This window comes from Macaca nemestrina, chromosome 5, assembly GCF_043159975.1.
Source record: "Macaca nemestrina isolate mMacNem1 chromosome 5, mMacNem.hap1, whole genome shotgun sequence".
Taxonomy (NCBI): Eukaryota; Metazoa; Chordata; class Mammalia; order Primates; family Cercopithecidae; genus Macaca; species Macaca nemestrina.
Genome location: NC_092129.1, coordinates 146,037,159 through 146,055,968, shown reverse-complemented (window position 1 = coordinate 146,055,968; position 18,810 = coordinate 146,037,159). Strand labels below are relative to the sequence as shown.

Below are 18,810 nucleotides of genomic sequence, written 5' to 3'. Positions count from 1 at the left end.
GTGCCCAAGACCACATGGCTAGAATTAAAACATGCACATGTGTGGGTGTACATGTACACACACACACACACACACACACACACACACACAAAGGCTTAGTGCAGTGCAAGATCCCTAGCAGGCACTCACTCTACTTGTTATAGCTCAGAGGAGTGGGATGGGCCAGAATGATCAAGGAAGGCTTCCTGGAGGAGGTGAGGCTTCATGTGGGTCTTGAGGATGGATGAGATTGGATGAGGAGGAGGAGTGGGGAGCACACACCAGGTGAGAAGGATTGCCTGAGCAAGGACTGGGAGGAGGCCTGGCCATGGGGAGAGCAAGGGATGGTGAAGGCTGCAGGTAGGATGGGTGTGACACCACCTACCTGCCCCTCCCCTGATCTTTGCTTCCCTGCTTCCTTTCCAGTGTTCCTGGAGTGGGTGAGAAGACCCCAGACCCTCGGGCTGTCTCCCCTGAGGAGGCCCCCCTGCCTGGGCTATTTGGGGACAATGATGACTGGGACCAGCTCCTGAGCAACTTTGGCAGCCCTCCGCACGGAGCCCTGCAGCTCTGCTGGAGCCCGCCCCCGACCCCAAGAGCCGCCTCAGGCCCCCAGACACCCCGTGTGGTCAGGCAGATCTCCATCTCGGAGCCACAGGCTTTACTATTTGGTCAGGAGCCATCTTCAGATCCAGATGGGGCTCCGAGGACCCCCCCTGGGGTGCCTTTCAGCGCCAAGGACAGTAAAGGAGTGGACCCAGATGAGCAGGACATTAGTGCAGAGCAGCCTGTCGAACCGCACGACCTGGACCCCAACCAGGAGCCGGGGTCCACACCCGAGGGCCGCCTCCTCTGGGGTCTCTCAGGAAGCCTGGTGGCACCTGCATTCAAAGTGCTCATTCCTTTGGAGGATGGGCCCCCTCCCCCTCCCCAGGCCCCAGCTGGGTCCAGCAAACAGATCCAGGCCTCAGACCCAGATGACAAGGACCCTGGGTCTTGGGCTCCTCCCAGGGGGGCTCAGCCTGGGGCTGGAGCAGGACCCCGGGAATCCACACAAACCCCTCCCACCATGACTGAGCCGGAAACCCAGCCCAGACCCTCGCCCACAACTGCCTTCACAGGAGTGGGCCCAGCCAAGCCGCCCAGGCAGAGAGATACCCTCCAGCAGAACCTGCATGCCACTGGCTCTGAGCCAAGACCGGGGGCCCAGAGGGCCAGAGCCCTCACCCTGGGGCCAACTGAGCCCTTCCAGGGCCTGGAGTTTGTGGGTCCACTGCCCACAGAGAGGTTGGAGCAGGGCTACACAGGCCCAGTGGTGCAGGAGGGCCTTCCTGAGGGGCTAAGAGAAGCTCATGGCCGGGTCCTTGGGCTGGGTGAGCTGCCTGCCCTCCCCCACCAGGGGCTAGAAGAGGAACCCAGGTCTGAGGAAGGAAAACAAGAGGGCCGAGGTGAACAGGACCTCAGTTCAGAGCAGTCAGTTGAGGCTCATGGCCTGGAAGCTGCGCATTCGCAACTCCCCCAGCAAGATTCTCTGCTTGCTTCTCTCCCATCTGCCACACCACAGGCTCAGGTGGAAGCAGAAGCCGCTGCTCCTGGAAAACCGGCACCTCCAAGGGGCTCTCCTCCCGGAGGGGCTCAGCCTGGGGCTGGAGCAGGACCCAAGGAACCCACGCGAACCCCTCCCACCATGGCTGAGCAGGAAGCCCAACCCAGGCCATCCCTCATGACTGCTCATGAGGAAGAACAAGGCCCCCGTCACTCCAGAGAACCAAGGGCAGAGAGCAGGCTTGAAGATCCAGGAATGGACTCCAGGGAGGCTGGGCTGACCCCATCCCCGGGAGACCCCATGGCTGCAGGGGAACCCCAGGCCAACCCTGATTACCTCTTCCATGTCATCTTCCTGGGAGACTCCAACGTGGGCAAAACATCCTTCCTGCACCTGCTGCACCAGAATTCCTTCGCCACAGGCTTGACAGCTACCGTGGGTAAGGGCACCAAGGAGGGCGGCGGGGAGGAGGGGAGATGCAAGGGCCAGGGCCAACGAGTGGCAGCAGGCCCAGACCAAGCCATCCCTGAGGAAGCTGCAGGTTCTGCCCTGGCCATGGGCCCTGCATTAGACATTGTTTTATATGGGCATAACCTTACTATTTCACTAATCGTCTCTAATTACAGGTAATTTGCTTTTTCTGCATTGATCTGATTAGCTTATAATGTGCCACATCAACAATGCACCCTGCAATTTAGGTGCCTGCGAGAGTTGATGGTGAAAACAAGCAAGTTTCCACTCATGTGGCCCGTGGGCAGGCCAGAGCAGGGTCTGTGCTGGTTGGATTTGCTCATGACTAGCTCCAGGCTGGGCGGCGATGGTCTGGCAGGAAGTCACCTTGGGCAAGCTGGATATTTTACACAGAATGTGTTTGTAGAGTGTGGTAAATTAGGAACCCAGGTGCCTGAATTCAAATTTTAGTCCTGCCACTTATTGGGGTCTGAATTTGGACAAATGATTTAACCCTTTCGAACCCCCAAATCCTCATCTGCATAATCAGACAACAGTAGTGCTGCCTTCCTAGAGCGGTTGAGGATTAGTTGAGTTGATATGTCAAGATCTTAGAATAATAACTGACATGTAGCGAGTACTCCGTAAGTATTAGTTATTATGATTGTTATGATTATTATAAGTAAATATTTGATCATGTCTAACTCAGTGGCTCCTGCAAGAAATGGCTGAAAGCAGAGAACCTTCCCTCCCTAAAAGTATCAGCATATGCGGCCACTGAACCCCATACAGAGCTACAGAAAAGCAAACCCGAGGGAATGGAGGGGAGACCCACCTAGGGACAAAGACGTCATGCCATGCCTGTCTTTATATTAGACCAGGGCACATGCCGACTGAGGATCAGTGCCAGACCAGTCGGTAAATGACAGCTCCCCACAAGAGAGGCCTGGGGCAGGTTCTCAAACTTTTCTTGCCCAAGAAGCCTTACCTGGGAGCCAGTTAAAAATGCAATTCCCTCAGGAAGAGGAAACCTATAGCAGGCTGGCCTGATGTTGAGTGGGGTCACAGGTTCTACAACGCTACCATTATTTTATTTATTTATTTATTGAGATAGAGTCTCGCCCTGTCACCCAGGCTCAAGTGCAGTGGCACAATTTCTGCTCACTGCAACCTCTGCTTCCTGGGTTCAAGTGATTCTCCTGCCTCAGCCTCCCAAGTAGCTGAGACTACAGGTGTGTGCCACTTCACCTGGCTTATTTTTGTACTTTTAGTAGAGATGAAGTTCACCATGTTGGCCAGGCTGGTGACCTCAGGTGATCCACCTGCCTCAGCCTCCCAAAGTGCTGGGATTACAGTCATGAGCCACCATGCCCAGCCAAGGCTACCATTATTAGTCACCTAAGCTACCGTTTACTGACCACCTCCCATGCACTAGGCATCTTCCATACATGTCTTACTCCTTACAACAGCCTTCCTTAGAATGGAGCCTCCCTTTTTATTATGTGGTGAGAAGTTCCCACAAAATTCAATCAAGAAAAACACAAGCTGCATAATTGTGAACCAACCAACCAACCAACCAACCAACCAACCAACCAACCAGGCAAGCCGGCATGCACTGCTAGCCGGCTGGGAGTACCCGAGATTCAAGTACTTGGTCCAGATCTGTCCCAATCCCAGCTACGGTTTGCTGCCCCCTGGTGGCTATCGTCTATTCCGGTTTAAATACCACAGGAAATGATCCTGCCTTCATGGCTCAATTATTTCCCTACCTGGCTTCACCTTCCCTCCATTCTTGCCCCACCCCACTACCTCACAACATAAGAACTCTACCCTGCCTGCATTTGAGGACGGGACCAGATAGAGAATTACAGCCAACGGAGTTATATTTGAATGTACATTTTCCATATCTATCCCCATTTTACAGATGAAGAAAGCAGGGAATTGAAGACCTGGTTAAGTTTCTTGCCCTAGCTGGGCCCCCAAAGTTAAGGCCACCTACCTTAAAAGCCCTGCCTCCACACCAGAAGTTTTATCCTCTTTTCTGGGTCTGCTCACTTAAAACAGCATTTTATTTATTTATTTATTTTATTTTTTTTTTTTTTTGAGGCGCTCTGTCGCCCAGGCTGGAGTGCAGTGGTGCGATCTCCGCTCATTGTAAGCTCCGCCCCCCGGGTTCTTGCCATTCTCCTGCCTCGGCCTCCCGAGTAGCTGGGACTACAGGAGCCCGCCACCATGCCCGGGTAGTTTTTTGTATTTTTAGTAGAGACGGGGTTTCACTGTGTTAGCCAGGATGGTCTCAGTCTCCTTACCTCGTGATCTGCCCGCCTCGGCCTCCCAAAGTGCTGGGATTACAGGCGTGAGCCACCGCGCCCGGCCTTATTTATTTATTTATTTATTTATTTTTTTGAGACGGAGTTTCACTCTTGTTGCCCAGGCTGGAGTGCAGTGGCGGGATCTCGGCTCCCTGTAACCTCCGCCTCTCGGGTTCAAGTGATTCTCCTGCCTCAGCCTCCCGAGTAGCTGGGATTACAGGCGTGTGCCACCACACCCGGCTGATTAAAACAGCATTTTAATCCTCCAGCCACTCTGCAGTGTAGGTCTTTCTAATTTGCCACTTTGCAGACAAGGAAAGAGAGGCTCACAGAAGTGAAATGACTTGCCTGAGGTCCTGTAACCAGTGTAACAGTGGCCTGAAGCCAGCATTCCTTATGCCCCTCTGGGCTGCTTGTCTCCCCTGCTGTCTGGTTGAGAGGGGAAGGTGCATGCGATAATTAGGGAATGGAAAAAGGAGTAGTGTAAAAATAAAATAATGAAACTTGTATTCTGGGTGACCTAAGGAATAAACATCGTAGACAAGGTGCCTTGGGTTGGCACAAACTGCCAGTATGGCAGGGAGGTCTGGGAAGGCTTCCTGGAGAAAGTGGGTCCTCGAGGATGGATGGAATGCAGAGCGGAAGGGAAGCCCAGCAGCCAAGGGCTCTATCGCACTGCAGCTGGTACAGGGAACAGGTGTATACTGGGGTAGGCCTTGGCTAGGAGTCCTGGATGGTAACTTAGTAGGCTTCACCCCTCTTTATGTGTCCTAGGAGTAGATTTTCGGGTCAAAACCTTGCTGGTGGACAACAAGTGCTTTGTGTTGCAGCTCTGGGACACGGCTGGCCAAGAGAGGTAACAGGCAATGTGTATCAGTGGTGTCAGGAACTAGGTACAGAGGGACACACAGCAGCCCCAGTAACATGGGCCGGAGGCAACTGCCCCCCGAGGATTCAGGAGGTCAGGGAAGGAGAGATGAGTCAAGGCCAAGGCAGGGGAGAGAGGGCAGCAGAGCCAGAGGTCCCTCAGCCTGGCAGGGCATATATTAGGGCTGTCCCAACATGGTCATTAGTGGACAGCCACCCAATCACCTGTCCTTCTGAAAATGCTGGTCTTCTACTTTCAACCTAGGCAGAAGTGATCAAAACTTTTTTTTCTTTTCTTTTTGAGATGGAGTCTTGCTCTATTGCTCAGGCTGGAGTGCAGAGGCGCGATCTGGGCTCACCACAACCTCCACCTCCTGGGTTCAAGCGATTCTCCTGTTTTCAGCCTCCCGAGTAGCTGGGACTACAGGTGCCCGCTACCACATCTGGCTAATTTTTGTGTTTTTAGTAGAGATGGGGTTTCATCATATTGGCCAGGCTGGTCTCGAACTCCTGACCTTGTGATCTGCCTGCTTCGGCTTCCCGCAGTGCTGGGATTCCAGGCATGAGCTACTGCACCAGGCAGTAATCAAAACTCAAAAGGCATATCTTATTTGATTCTGCAGTTCCACATCTAGAAATTTATTCTATAGACAGACTCATATATGACTATAAGAACAAAGGGACCAGGACCATTCGTAGTATTATCACTTGTGTTATTAAAATAGGAAACAACCTAAATGTCCATCAATAGGGGACCAGTTAGATAAAGTAGGGTCAGTCCACCCAATATAACACTGTAAAGCCACACAAAGACTGAGGACTGTCTTTATGTACTAATAGGGATTTTTTTTTTTTTTTTTGAGACACAGTCTTGCTCTGTCGCCCAAGCTGGAGTGTGGTGGCGTGATCTCAGCTCACTGCAACCTCCGCCTCCAGGGCTTAAGTGATTCTTGCGCCTCAGCCTCCTGAGGAGCTGGGGCTACAGGCACACGCCAGCACATCCAGCTAATTTTTGTATTTTTAGTAGACACGGGGTTTCACCATGTTGGCCAGGCCAATCTGGAACTTCTGACCACAAATGATCCTCCTGCCTCAGCCTCCCAAAGTGCTGGGATTACAGGCGTGAGCCACTGCACCCAGCCCGATAGGGAAATTTTTCTAAGACATCCTGTTAACTGGAAAAAAACAAAATGCAGAACACTGAATATTAATGAGTATGATGAATGTTTTACACTGTATTTGTATAAAATAGAGGCGGAAAGATGTATGTGTACGGGTGTATATGTGTGTGTATATATATGTATATACATAAAATACCTCTGGAAAAATATTTAAGAAACTGATAACCCTGGTTGCCTCTGGGGAGGGGGACTAGGTGGCTTCAGGATGGGGCAGAAGGAAGGAGACGTTTCACTGAGTTCTCCTTGAGACCTTTTGAAATTTGGGCCATGAGAACTGTTACCTCATCAACAAGAACTACACCGTACGAAGGAAAGCATACAGACGTGCTCTGTGGGAAGCAATTAGAAGTAGGATAAGTTACTTCTCCCACTTTGCAGAGGCCAGGACCTGGGGTCGGGATGCCTGGTGTGGCCTCATGCAGACTCTCTGGGCAGGTACCACAGCATGACGCGGCAGCTGCTCCGCAAGGCTGATGGGGTAGTGCTTATGTACGACATCACCTCCCAGAAGAGCTTTGGCCACGTGCGCTACTGGCTAGACTGTCTCCAGGTGAGCAGATGGCTGCTGGGGTTGGCCCCAGTCCCTCCAGTCAAGAGGGACCTTATATCCTGCCACTCCCTCTTTTCTCCTAGGATTACAAACGACATGACAGACATATGGGTGACACCACCCACTGAGGGCATGTGGTTGGATGAGCTGGGAATGCAGTAGTACAAAGAAACGACAACCACATAGTATAGCCTTCAAACAAAACTACTTCCTTTATCCTGTGAACATTCTCTTCCTACATATGGCAGCTCTGTTTATAATGTCTTCTTCTTACACTTGAGGCTAATGTAGTTCTAGTGCCATGCCACGTGATAATTCCTCTGTTCACACATCTCTAGTTTTTCCCCTGCATACTTCCTCAAAGCATATATACTGAAATTCTGCAGTGTGTACTAGCACAGCAGAGGGGTGTGAAGTTAGCCATGTTGTCTTCTCTCTGGAAGTTTCTAGTTTAGCAAAAGAAGCAGGATAAGGTAATGTGTGAAGAGGGGAGCTGAGCGCTGGGGTCTGACAGGACCTAGATTTGAATCCCACCCACCCCAACTCTGTGACTTTGGACAAGTGAATTGAGCTCTCTGAACTTCAATTTCCTGACTTCTTTCATAGGGGAGCTGTGAGGATTAACTGATATAATTGATTTCAGCATAGCACCTGGTATATAACAATCACTCATTAATCAGAAAGTATTATTATTATTCATGAAACAATTGGGAAAATGTATAATCAAGTGCTGGACTGTTCAACACAGGCAGGAAGAGAGGGCATGGGCAGGAACAATCCAGGAAGGCTTCCTGGGGGAGGTGTTCTTAAGGTTGGCCTTGGAAAATAGGTGAGATGTTTATCAGCAGAAAGGAAGGATGGGGGAAAGGGTCCAGGTGAGAAGGATATGGAGTGGATGTGGCCTGAGAGTGGGAACATGGGGGACACACTTCAGCTTCTAGGAGGGCAAATGTGCCAGGGGCCTGGCACACAGTGGTTGTGGCTGAGAGAACGTGTTCTGTGTGCAGGACGCAGGGTCGGATGGGGTGGTCATCCTTCTCCTGGGAAACAAGATGGACTGTGAGGAAGAACGGCAAGTGTCCACAGAAGCTGGGCAGCAACTGGCCCGGGTAAGCACTTGGGCATCAGCCCCTCTCTGTGTGTGGACCGGGCAGGTGCCTCCCTGGCGGGTAGTGGATAGGCGTCACTTGACCTGGGCAGCCGAGGAGAACCCATGGCCCATTCCTGCCCCTGCCCCAATCAAAGCCCTGCTCAGAGCGAACAGCCTGGCCGCCTCTGCCTCCCACACAGCCCCGGCCTCTGGAGATGCGTTTTAAGCCCAAACCCGAGGCTAGAGTGGCGAGGGTGATACTGAACCTCATTGTTGAATTAGCACATTCCCACACCATGTCCCCACCTACATAAGAAATAGCTTCAGAGTAAAAAGGTTTTAAAGGCTTTGCTTAAAATTCCCAATCAAATTTTAATTTTATCTCTGGTCTCTAATTAACGTGCTGCCTTCTAAGTTCTCCTATTTTAAGACTCAAATTCTCCCTTGGGATGATTACATCAGAAGCTCCACTGCCAGACAGTGAATACTATTTATTCATGAATAGCATTTAACCACATTCCAGAAAATCTGGAGAGAATAAAAATAGAGGGGAAAATCACTCCTCGCCCCACCTCTCACGCAACCCCTCTTGGCGTTTTCATACCTCATTTTCTTCCTGTTTCTCTTCCCACTTCCCATAAGTCGTGAGGTCATCATTGTGGCTCCTGCCTGAAAGGAAGTTTATTCTTTTTCTTTTTCTTTCTTTTCTTTTTTTTTTTTTTTTGAGCTGGAATCTTGCTCTTTCGCCCAGGTTGGAGTGCAGTGGCATGATCTCGGCTCACTGCAACTTCCGACTCCAGGGTTCAAGCGATTCTCCCACCTCAGCCTCCTTAGTAGCTGGGACTAGAGACGCGCGCCCCCAGGCCCAGCTAATTTTTGTATATTTAGTAGAGATGGGGTTTCGCCATGTTGGCCAGGCTGATCTGGAACTCCTGACCTCAGGTGATCTGCCTGCCTCAGCCTCCCAAAGTGCTGGGATTACAGGCGTGAGCCACTGTGCTCAGCCTTTTTCTTAAAAGTAGTAACTCAACCCTTTGACATAGTAATTTATCCTCTAGCAATTTATCCTAAGGGAAGACTCGGAAGTAATAATCCCTAAAGGAACACCTAATGGATACCCATGTATAACGTACAATCGCACATGTTTATATGAGGGCTTTCAAATATTATTTATAAGAACAAACATTTGGCAGCAATTGGTGGTTAAATTGTGGATGTTCATACGAGAGGTATTTGCCATTAAGAATCCCGTCTTGGAAAAATATTTAAGGGTGTGGGGGAAATGCTTACAATATAATAGAAAATCATATAAGCAGCTGCAAATCTAGATATAGATTAGGTTGAAACATATGAAATTGCTGATATTTGACTGGGGCATGCCAAAAATAGCAATTTCATCTGGTTTAACCTAACTGTACAGGACATTTAGCCCCCGCCCCATAAAAGGGTTATATAAAACAGAATGGCAATATCTTCCCAAACGCTAACAGCAGTGGTTTAGATATTGAGCGTGTACTTTCTTATACTGTATCTTCCAATATCCTCCCAATGAAATATTTTTGAAATTAAAAAACATAACTGGCCGGGCGTGGTGGCTCATGCCTGTAATCCCAGCACTTTGGGAGGCTGAGGCGGGTGGATCACGAGGTCAGGAGATCGAGACCATCCTGGCTAACACGGTGAAACCCCGTCTCTACTAAAAACAAAAAAATGCAAAAATTTAGCCGGGCGTGGCAGCGGGCGCCTGTAGTCCCAGCTACTTGGGAGGCTGAGGCAGGAGAATGGCGTGAAGCGGAGTCCCAGCTACTTGGGAGGCGGAGCTTGCAGTAAGCCGAGATCGCGCCACTGCACTCCAGCCTAGGCGACTGAGCGAGACTCTATCTCAAAAAAAAAAAAAAAACTAACATTTATAAAATGTCTCCAGAGACCTTTCTCCAAGTTGGGATGCAGGCTTCCCACACTACTCCGAAGGCTGTGAAGTGTCGTTTCAGTGCATTCTTTGACACCTTGGCCAGCCGGGGTGAAGGGACAGTGGGCAAAGGGCTTCAGCCAGGGATGGTGGCCCACGCCGAGACGGGGCTGTCTTGCCCGCCACTGAGGTCGGCTTAGGGATGCCTTGGGACTCTGATGGCCAGGACTTTAGCGGTGGGGTACAGCCTGGCCTTGCAGTTGTCTCTCCCAAGGCACACATGCCCCTCCCTGTCTGGCCTGCAGGAACTGGGGGTCTCTTTTGGGGAGTGCAGTGCCGCCTTGGGTCACAACATCCTGGAGCCTGTGGTAAACCTGGCCAGGTAAGTGCTGCCCACCCCTCCGCCCCACCCCCACCCCCCGCCCGACCCCCACCCCCCACCGCCCCACTGAATCCTCTGGGACAGCTCCAGCCCCACTCTTGACTCCCAGGTGGGACTGAAAGGCCCATTCTGAGGAAATGGGTCAGAGAAGCACCTAGTTAAAGACCTTGGCTCACCAGTCTGAGCGGGGGAGAGAGAGCCCTGCACTGAGTCTCCTGACTCCAGCTCTGCCATTCCCTTTCGCTGAATCACTCCCCACAGGCACTTAGGCTCTCCAAGCCTCAGTTTTTTCACTTGCAAAGAGGGCTGAGAAAAGGAGTGTCTTTCTTCTGCTCCCAAACTTCTAGTAGCTTCCATGGATTTAAAATAAAATTCAAATGCTTTGCAATGGCCTGCAGCATCTCCAGTGCCATCTCCCGTACCCCTGCACACACACACACACACATTCACTCACACCCCCACAGACTCACATTCTCTCACACATACACTCACACTCACACTCACACACACACACTCACTAAGTTCCAGCCACTCAGAGACTCCCTCCCTGATCACCCACCTCTCACCACTATTTTGGATCCCAGCCCCTGTTTGTGTCCTTCATGGCCCTTCTTGACACGACACATATTAATGGTATATGCATTTATCTGTTTTCTTGTTGTCCAGGAAGGCAGGGCCATGTCTGTTCCGTTCAGTCCCTCTCCCCATGCCTGGGACCCAGGTGCTCCAAAAATGAATACAATGAGTGAGGGATGAGGGGAGCTAGATCAGATGGGCACCGTCTGGCACGCAGTAAATGCATCATGAAGAAAGGGAGGGACTTCTTTTGCTTCCCCAGCCCCCAAGCTCTCTCTTGGCACTGAGCCATAGCCCTCTGCCTGGGATGCGCCTCCCCCATCCTTTCTGCTGGCAAACCTTGTCCATGGCTCAGTTTTCAGTTCAGTCACCATCTCCTTCCTCCCCAGATCCCTCCAGGACCTGGTATGAAGTCGCTGTGTGCCTCCCCATCATTCCTGGGCTGCAGTCACCCCTTTTCCTGTCTGTCTCTCTCACTACTCAAGGGAGGGAATAGTGGTTTCTCTGTCGTAGTCAGAGTCCTGCACAGTGCCTGGCACATAGTAGGCCAGAGAGAGAAGGTCAAAGTCTCAGGGACTCAATTCTTCTGGTCTCATGTGGAATGCAGGGCAGAGGCAGAGCTGGTGTGGGGGTTGCGGGTGCAGCCTCCCAGCCCCCAGCTGCACCCATGGGCCCATCCATGCTGCCCCTAGGAGGTGAGAAAGAGGACTGATGCTCGGCATTGTCACATAGGTCACTCAGGATGCAAGAAGAAGGCCTGAAGGGCTCGCTGGTGGAGGTGACCCCCAAGAAGCAGCCCAAGAAATTCGGTTGTTGCTCCTGACCACTTGTCCTGTCCCGGGTAGGATGGACACCCGCATGGTTTCCTGTCCCTCAGCTCCTGTTCTTCGTTCCTGGACAGCAACAAAACAGAGGACCAGCTTGGAGGTTCAGGAAAACCCTTCTCAAATTAGGGACTCGGATCCCAAAGCAGGGCTGCATCACCTCTGCCTTTCAAACTCCAAAGGAGGGCTTTGTTGAGTGAACAAGACTTGGGGGGCAGGAGTACGGCAAAACTCTCCAAAGAAAGAAAAAGTCTGGAAAAACAACTTTAGGAAAATACACCAAAATATTGGCCACACATCTGTGGGTGATAAAATTATAGCGAGAATGTGTGTGTGGGGGGGTGTTACTTTCGATTTTACACATACTTGTATTTTCAGATTTTCAACAATAACGATATTCATTACATAATCAGAAAAAAAGAGATGAGGAGAAACTTTCCAAGGAGCTCCCTCGGGTGCTGCTGGCTCCTAATTGGTGTAACCTGTTAATCACCGCTCAGTGTTAGAGCGGTCCCTCTGTGCTCTGCCTGGCAGGGCGCTGTTGGCCTGGTCTCCCTCGCTATTTCTATTTGCAGGCATGGGCTTTCTTCGGTTCCTGGGAATAGTGATGATCCGAAGGCCTCTGATACGCCCTGATGCCCTCCTGTCTTGCAGAGCCCCGACCTCACTCCCTTTCCCCATGATACGAAACACACCTCACAGGGGTCACATTCGAGGGTCCCATCCCCTGCTCCAGTGCCACGGTGTCCCCAAGCACAGGGCTTCGGCCTGAGTTGTCAGTCTATGGATGTATTTGAAGGGCAGCTAGGGTGTGGCTGGGGGTCCAAACAGCTGGGGAGCCTAGACTCAGAATCATTCACACACTCTTCTTTGGAGCTTTTGCAGAAGTTTCCGAAATTCCATAAAATTCACCTCCTGGATGGCGGCTGCACCTTATCGGCCAGGGCTGGGGTTTCCGGTGCCCTCGGAGAGCTTGCTTTAGAGTCTTAGAGAGACTGCCATGGTCTGTGTTTGTGCGTCTGTCACATCTTACCATCATCACAAATTGAATGGACAACATGTGCCAGGCACTGAGTTTGTTTGATTGTTTTTTGAGACAGGGTCTCTCTCTGTTCCCCAGGCTGGAGTGCATTGGCATGATCGCCACTCTCTGCAGCCTCAACTGTCTGGGCTCAAGCGATTCCCCTACCTCAGCCTCCCAAGTAGCTGGGACCACAGGCACGTGCCACCACACCTTGCTAATTTTTTAGTTATTTGCAAAGACAAGGTCTTGCTATGTTGCTTAGGCTGGTCTCAAACTCCTGGGCTCAAGTGATCCTCCCAATGTGCTGGGATGACAGGCGTGAGCCACCGCCCCCAGCCTGAGTTTGGTATTTTGTAATCCTTCAGGTACTGGGGAATTTCCTGGCTGAATCAATGGAAACCCCATAGAGGGACAAGCAAAGACAGTTCAAGGAACAGAGTTAGAGAATGGAGGAGAAAGAGGGAGCAACAGAGGCCTGTTGAATCACACAGTCTTAGACCCTGGCCCCAACCCCTCTTCTCAGTTCTGAAAGGAACGTCTCAGCAGCAGTGAGCCTTCCATCACTAGAGGCACACAGGCAGAAGCCAGGTAATACTTGGCAAAAGGTGAGGTAGAGAAGATCCCAGCATCTGAATCCACCAAAGTTGGATTAGATTCCCTTAACGGACCCCATTCAACCTCCAGACTCCATGTGGATGATTCCCATGGTCCAGCTGATTCTTTTTTTCTTTTTTTCTTTTTTTTTTTTTTTTTTTTTGAGACGGAGTCTCACACTGTCGCCAGGCTGGAGTGCAATCTTGGCTCACTGCAACCTCTGCCTCCTGGGTTCACGCCATTCTCCTGCCTCAGCCTCCCGAGTAGCTGGGACTACAGGCGCCCGCCACCACGCCCGGCTAATTTTTTGTGTTTTTAGTAGAGACGGGGTTTCACCATGTTGGCCAGGATGGTCTCGATCTCCTGACCTCATGATCTGCACACCTCAACGTCCCAAAGTGCTGGGATTACAGGCGTGAGCCACTGCGCCCGGCCCTCTAGCTGATTCTTTTACTGGGCGCTTCACTGATCCTTTTTTACCCCAATGTCTTCTCCCATCTCAGGTCCCCTCCCACAGCCCACAAGCCTACCCCTGAACTGAACAGTTTCTAGACTGTGGTGTTCTCAGAGAGAGAGAGAGGGGTGTGGGCTGGAGTGAGTGATGCTGGCCCTGGGTGAGGACAGGAGACAGGTCCTGTAGTTGCTAATGGCTCTTTCTCTGGGGCCCAGGGACCTGGCAGGCACCAACATCTCTGTCCTGTGGGCCAGGGAGTTAATGAGGCAGATAGGCAGGGTGTGATTCCTGGGAGAGGCAGTAGAGCAGACATAGCTCCTGTCGTTTGGGGGCCTGGTACAGGAGTGGCCCCCAGGTCTCCCCGTTTCATCTCAGCTCTGCTCTGGCCTCAAGCAACTCAGATTCCCAGGAGGTAGAGTTCTGGGAGAAACTCCACACTGCCCAGAACCCTGTTTTGGCTTTCTTGAGCCGGATCCACCTGCTGGGCAGGGCACAACTGTGCAAGGACCACCAGCCTTTCCTACTGTCAAAGGGCTCACAAGCCAGAGAACAGGACCCAGAAACCTCAGAGTAGCATACAGCAGGCAACGACAGCAGCAGGAGAAACTTGAGGTAGACTTCAGAGTGAACTTCCAGGCAAGTGGTGAGTTCTTGGGGCATGTCAGCCAAGGGGGCTCTGGCTTAGGCTTAGCCAGAGTCTGATTAAGAAAAGGAGGGTGGGACTGGGCTAAGGGGACTCAGGCTGCTGAGTGAGAAGGGAGGGCAGGGGGAGAGAAGGAAGGCTGGGCAGGAGCTCTAAGAGAAGAGGGCTTTTTGGAACTGAGGGGGAGCAGGGGCAGAATGACATCCCTCCTTTACCCATTGCCTACCGCATGCCAGGCACTGTTCTGAGCACTTAGCTCTTGTTACTTCATTTAGCCCTCACACCATCAGGCGTGTTCCCCAATCTTACAGAAGAGGAGACTACTGCATAGGGAGGCTGAGTAACTTCTCCATAGTCACGTAGCAAGTAAGTGCTGGAAACGGTGTTAAACCCAAATGCCAGTACCCACAGACTTAGCCCTGAAGTTATGCAACTGTTTACAGGAAAATGCGGATGCTTCCGGGAAGCAGGGGCCAGGCCCCTGAAGCCTCGCATTGCTCCCTGCCAATTTCTCTCCAGTAATAGTCCGTGTCATTGGTGGGTGTGGACCAGGAAAAAGTGACAAAAAAGGCAGTGACAAATGCCAGGAAAGTGGCTGGAGGACAGCCTTCATCCAGGACAGGTCCTTCATTGCCCCTCCTCCTGCAGTCCCAGGAGCCGGTGGGACCTGGGAGGGTGGTCGACATCAGAATTCACAGACGCCCCCTCTCCAGTCTCTCCTCAGCTGCCCTCAGGCACGTTGCTGCCCTGGGGCCCCAGAGACCAAGCTAAGTCCCCCAGGCTGGGGCTCTGCAGGAGGGACTCAGAGACTCCTTCAAACCTGGCTTTGAGCCTGCAGGAGAAGGGTGTCTCCAGTCCCCACCCCAGTGTGGGAGAAAAGGGGAGGGCAACTCCAATGAGGACTCCTCTGCTGTGTCTTGTTTGCTGCTGGATTCCCGGAACCCGGTCCAGAGCAAATGCTCAGGAAATATGTACTGAGTTAGCAGGCAAGCCTCTCTCCAGCTAAAGCTCCCGGGCCCTGGCCTGGCCTGCAGGGCGGCCAGTGGTGACGTCAGCCACTGGGCTGACTCTAGTATGTCTACACTCCATCTTCTAGCCAGAGTCCTCCCAGTCGGGGGCTCCCCCTGCCCTTGACATGTGGGACACAGTGGGGGTGAGGAGAAAGGTCTGACCGCTGGGCGCAGACTCCCCCATCCTGCCAGGGGCCTGCACAGCATAACCTAGAGGGCAGTGATTCCCAAGCTGGTCTGCCCTTCGAATTATTTGGGGTCTTTCAAAAATGCCAAAGCCCAGACCAACTATGTCATGTCTCTGGGGGTGGGACCCAGGTTTCTGTATTTGTGAAATTCCCCAGGTGGTCCCAACGTGCAGAGACGCTTGGGAACCACTGGGAGGGGCTTCACACCTTCTCAAAGCCCTTTCAGACCCACTTTCCCATTTGAACCTCAGATTAAACCTGCTTGTTTCACAGGGCAGGGTTTTGTCAAAAAATAGATACGTGTGTGTATGTATGTATGCACATATGTATTTATCAGATTATGAAAGCAATGTGTACTCCTTGCAGAAATTTTAGAAGTAAATTTTAAAGAAGAAAATGAAAATTATCCTACTCTTATCACTTATAACAGTTACTATCGACATCTGTTTTATTTCTTTTATTTCCTTGCTTTCTTACAGCTGAGGAAACTGAGGTAGATAAACATTAAGTAACTCTCCCAGGGGCCAGGGGGAGAGGCTTAGGCCTGTAATCCCAGTACTTTAGGAGGCTGAGGCATGAGAATCACTTGAACCCAGGAGGTGGAGTTTGCAGTGAGTCAAGATCTCGCTCCAGCCTGGGTGATAGAGTGAGACTCTGTTTCTAAATAAATAAATAAATAACTCCCAGGGTACTGGAGCTAGCAAGTAGCAGAGGCAGGATTTGAACCCAGGGCACTGATGGAGTCCATCCCATGGGGTTGTCATGAGGTCTGCAGGGGCTAATGTGTGCCAAGGACAGGCATGTATCTGGGCCCACTACATGTAGGGGTCTGTGAGAAAAGGAGGCTCAGCAGGAACGGGGAAGGCGGCCTCTGGGGCTGACTGGTTTCTACTTTGTCCTTGTGTGTCTGAAACAGGAGAATGCCACGTTCGACATGCAGCTCATGGCCACACCTGAGTGACTGCTCCGACTCATCTTTGCCGGGGTCTGTGGCCTTGTCCTGCTGGTGGGGCTGTAAGCTAATGGGCTCATGCTGCTGGTGGTGGGCCGGGACCCGGGCGCCCCCCACCCGCTCCACGCCCTGACCCGAAACCTCATGATGAACATCACGCTATCTCACCTGCTCTTCGTGGCCTGCGTGGTGCCTGTGCTGCTGCTGAGCTTCCTGCAGCACGACTGGTGGCTGGGCCTTGCCATCTGCACCATTAGCCACCATGTTCTGCACCTTCTATAGCGTGGTGGCCACGGCTCTCCTGCACCACGTGGCTGTGGCCCTGCCTGACCTGGACTTCCCAGCAGGCTGGGGCAGCTGCTTGCTGCTCTGTGGGGCCATGTGGGCCCTGGGCCTTACTGCATCCCTGCCCGACTGGCTGTTCCAGAGGGTGGCAGTGGAGGAGGAAACAGTGGGGGCTCCCGAGACCCAGGCCTGCCTCTTGCTCCTGAGCCCTGCTGGGACCTTCTGCTACTACTTCAGCCTGCTGGGAGCCCTGGCCTTCCTGCCATGCATGCTGGGGCTGGGCTGCTCTTTCAGCCACGTGGGCTGGCTCCTATGGACACAGCCCGGAGGTCCCATGGGAGAGAGCATCCAGGAGCATCAAGAGAACACAGCCATGGGCCACCTGCCTGCCACACCGGCTGCTTTTGTGGCCTCCAGCCTCTGCACCTTCCTGGCCTACTCCAAGTGTGCTGTCAGCCCTATCCTCTGCTTCTACCTCTCCCGCCCCTTCCGGGCAGGACTCAGGGACCTCTTCTGCAGGCCGATGATGGCCAGGCATCCCAGAGATGTGGGAGTGGCAGCCACAGTGATGGTGACTGTCCAGCCTGGCCATGACAGGGCCCCAGGAGGCCTGTGGGGCCTGGCAGGGGTCTAAGAGTATAGGCTGATGGATGGTCTGAGACTCAAGGGAGATGGGAAGACCCTTAGGGGCCTGACAGCCCACCCCCTCTATTTTACCAGTGGAGAGACTGAGACCCAGCGGGCAGAGGGCCCAACCAAGGTCACAAGGCAACTAAATGGCTCAGTGAGAGCTCACATCTCTAGGTAACCAGGTGGATCCTCCCACTCCACCTTCAGGCTCAGATACCTGTAGGCTCCACTGCTCTCTAATTGTGTGACCCTGAGCCTCTGTGTCTCGGTGTTCTCATCTGGAAAATGGGATGACGATAGTACATACCTTCTTCACAGGGTTGTTATGAAGATGAATTTAAACACATGTAAAGTGCTTAGAAAGATGCTTAGTAAGTGCATATGTGTGCTGGTCATTGCTACTATTACTATTTTATTTGTATTAATTCAGGGGCATTTGAGGTGAGTGGACAAGAGGAAGGCAGAGGGGCTTCCAAAGGCAGAGAAGTGGGTGGAGAATGATCTGGGGGGTAATAGCCTACGGTCCTTAATCCTGAAGGCCAGGAGATTAAGTAGGGGGAGCAGAGGACCAGCCACAGCCTGGGCGGTGAGCTCAGAGGCGGGACAGCCTTTCCTCTCTCTGCCCACCCCTCCAGCTCTGTTCCACACACTCCTCAGTCCAATAGCGGGACAAAAATCCAGTCAACCATGCAGCCATGAGTCTGGGACTGCGAATGTCTGAAGCCCTCCTTTCTTCCCTGTGGCTTCTCTTCCTGAAGCACCTGGGGCAGGGATCCCTTTCAGAGCCCTTTTCTTCTCTCCAGAGCCCAATTTGAGGTCCCCATCTTTCCCACCCTCGGTGCCCTCCCTCTGGCCTGCTCAGGGCAGGCCTCAGTCTTCTGTGTTGGCCTGGAAACCCGGGAGATTGTCTCTACTGAAATTCCCAAGACAGCATGTTCTGCTTAGTGACGGTGTTACCAGCGAAACACACACACACACACACACACACACACACACACACACACACACACACACACAGACTCTGTGATACAAAGCTTGAGAAACGTTGGGTTGAACCAGAGCAAACTGGTCCCTTTGCTGTAGGACTTAACAGAGCCTTGAATACCCAAAAGGCCACTGAAACTCTCGAGAGGGAAGCACAGCAGGCAGGTTCCCAAGCTCCACGCCAGGGAGCCAGTGTTCTGTGGACCACACCTTGGGAAAGAATCCACTAGATGCTACAGTGTCGGGCACAGCAAAGATGCTCTTGGCGTCCTGTCCCGCCCCCAGCAGTGGCTCTGCGCCTCAGTCCCTCTGCCAGGCAAGCACCCTCTCCTGACACTTTCCCATGGCCCCTGTGATGAGGTGACATGAGCTGCTGGTTA

General features: G+C 52.3%; 1 protein-coding gene and 1 pseudogene across 2 annotated transcripts in view; both read left to right on the top strand.

Moving 5' to 3' along the window:
* Window positions 1-12,737, top strand: part of LOC105474529 (RAB44, member RAS oncogene family) — a 36,397-nt gene extending 23,660 nt beyond the window's left edge. Inside the window, exons 9-14 of one of the 2 annotated variants that reach the window (XM_024790601.2) lie at window positions 406-1,964; window positions 5,062-5,143; window positions 6,771-6,885; window positions 7,893-7,994; window positions 10,190-10,266; window positions 11,575-12,737. In XM_024790601.2, coding sequence (XP_024646369.2) covers window positions 406-1,964; window positions 5,062-5,143; window positions 6,771-6,885; window positions 7,893-7,994; window positions 10,190-10,266; window positions 11,575-11,665 — 2,026 coding nt within the window. In that variant the 3' untranslated portion in view covers window positions 11,666-12,737. The remainder of the gene's footprint in view (window positions 1-405; window positions 1,965-5,061; window positions 5,144-6,770; window positions 6,886-7,892; window positions 7,995-10,189; window positions 10,267-11,574) is intronic. The other variant, XM_071097136.1, reaches the window with a different exon arrangement.
* Window positions 12,738-15,516: 2,779 nt separating this feature from the next.
* On the top strand, window positions 15,517-17,450 carry LOC105474582 (galanin receptor 2a-like; annotated as a pseudogene).
* The last annotated feature ends 1,360 nt before the right edge of the window (window positions 17,451-18,810 follow it).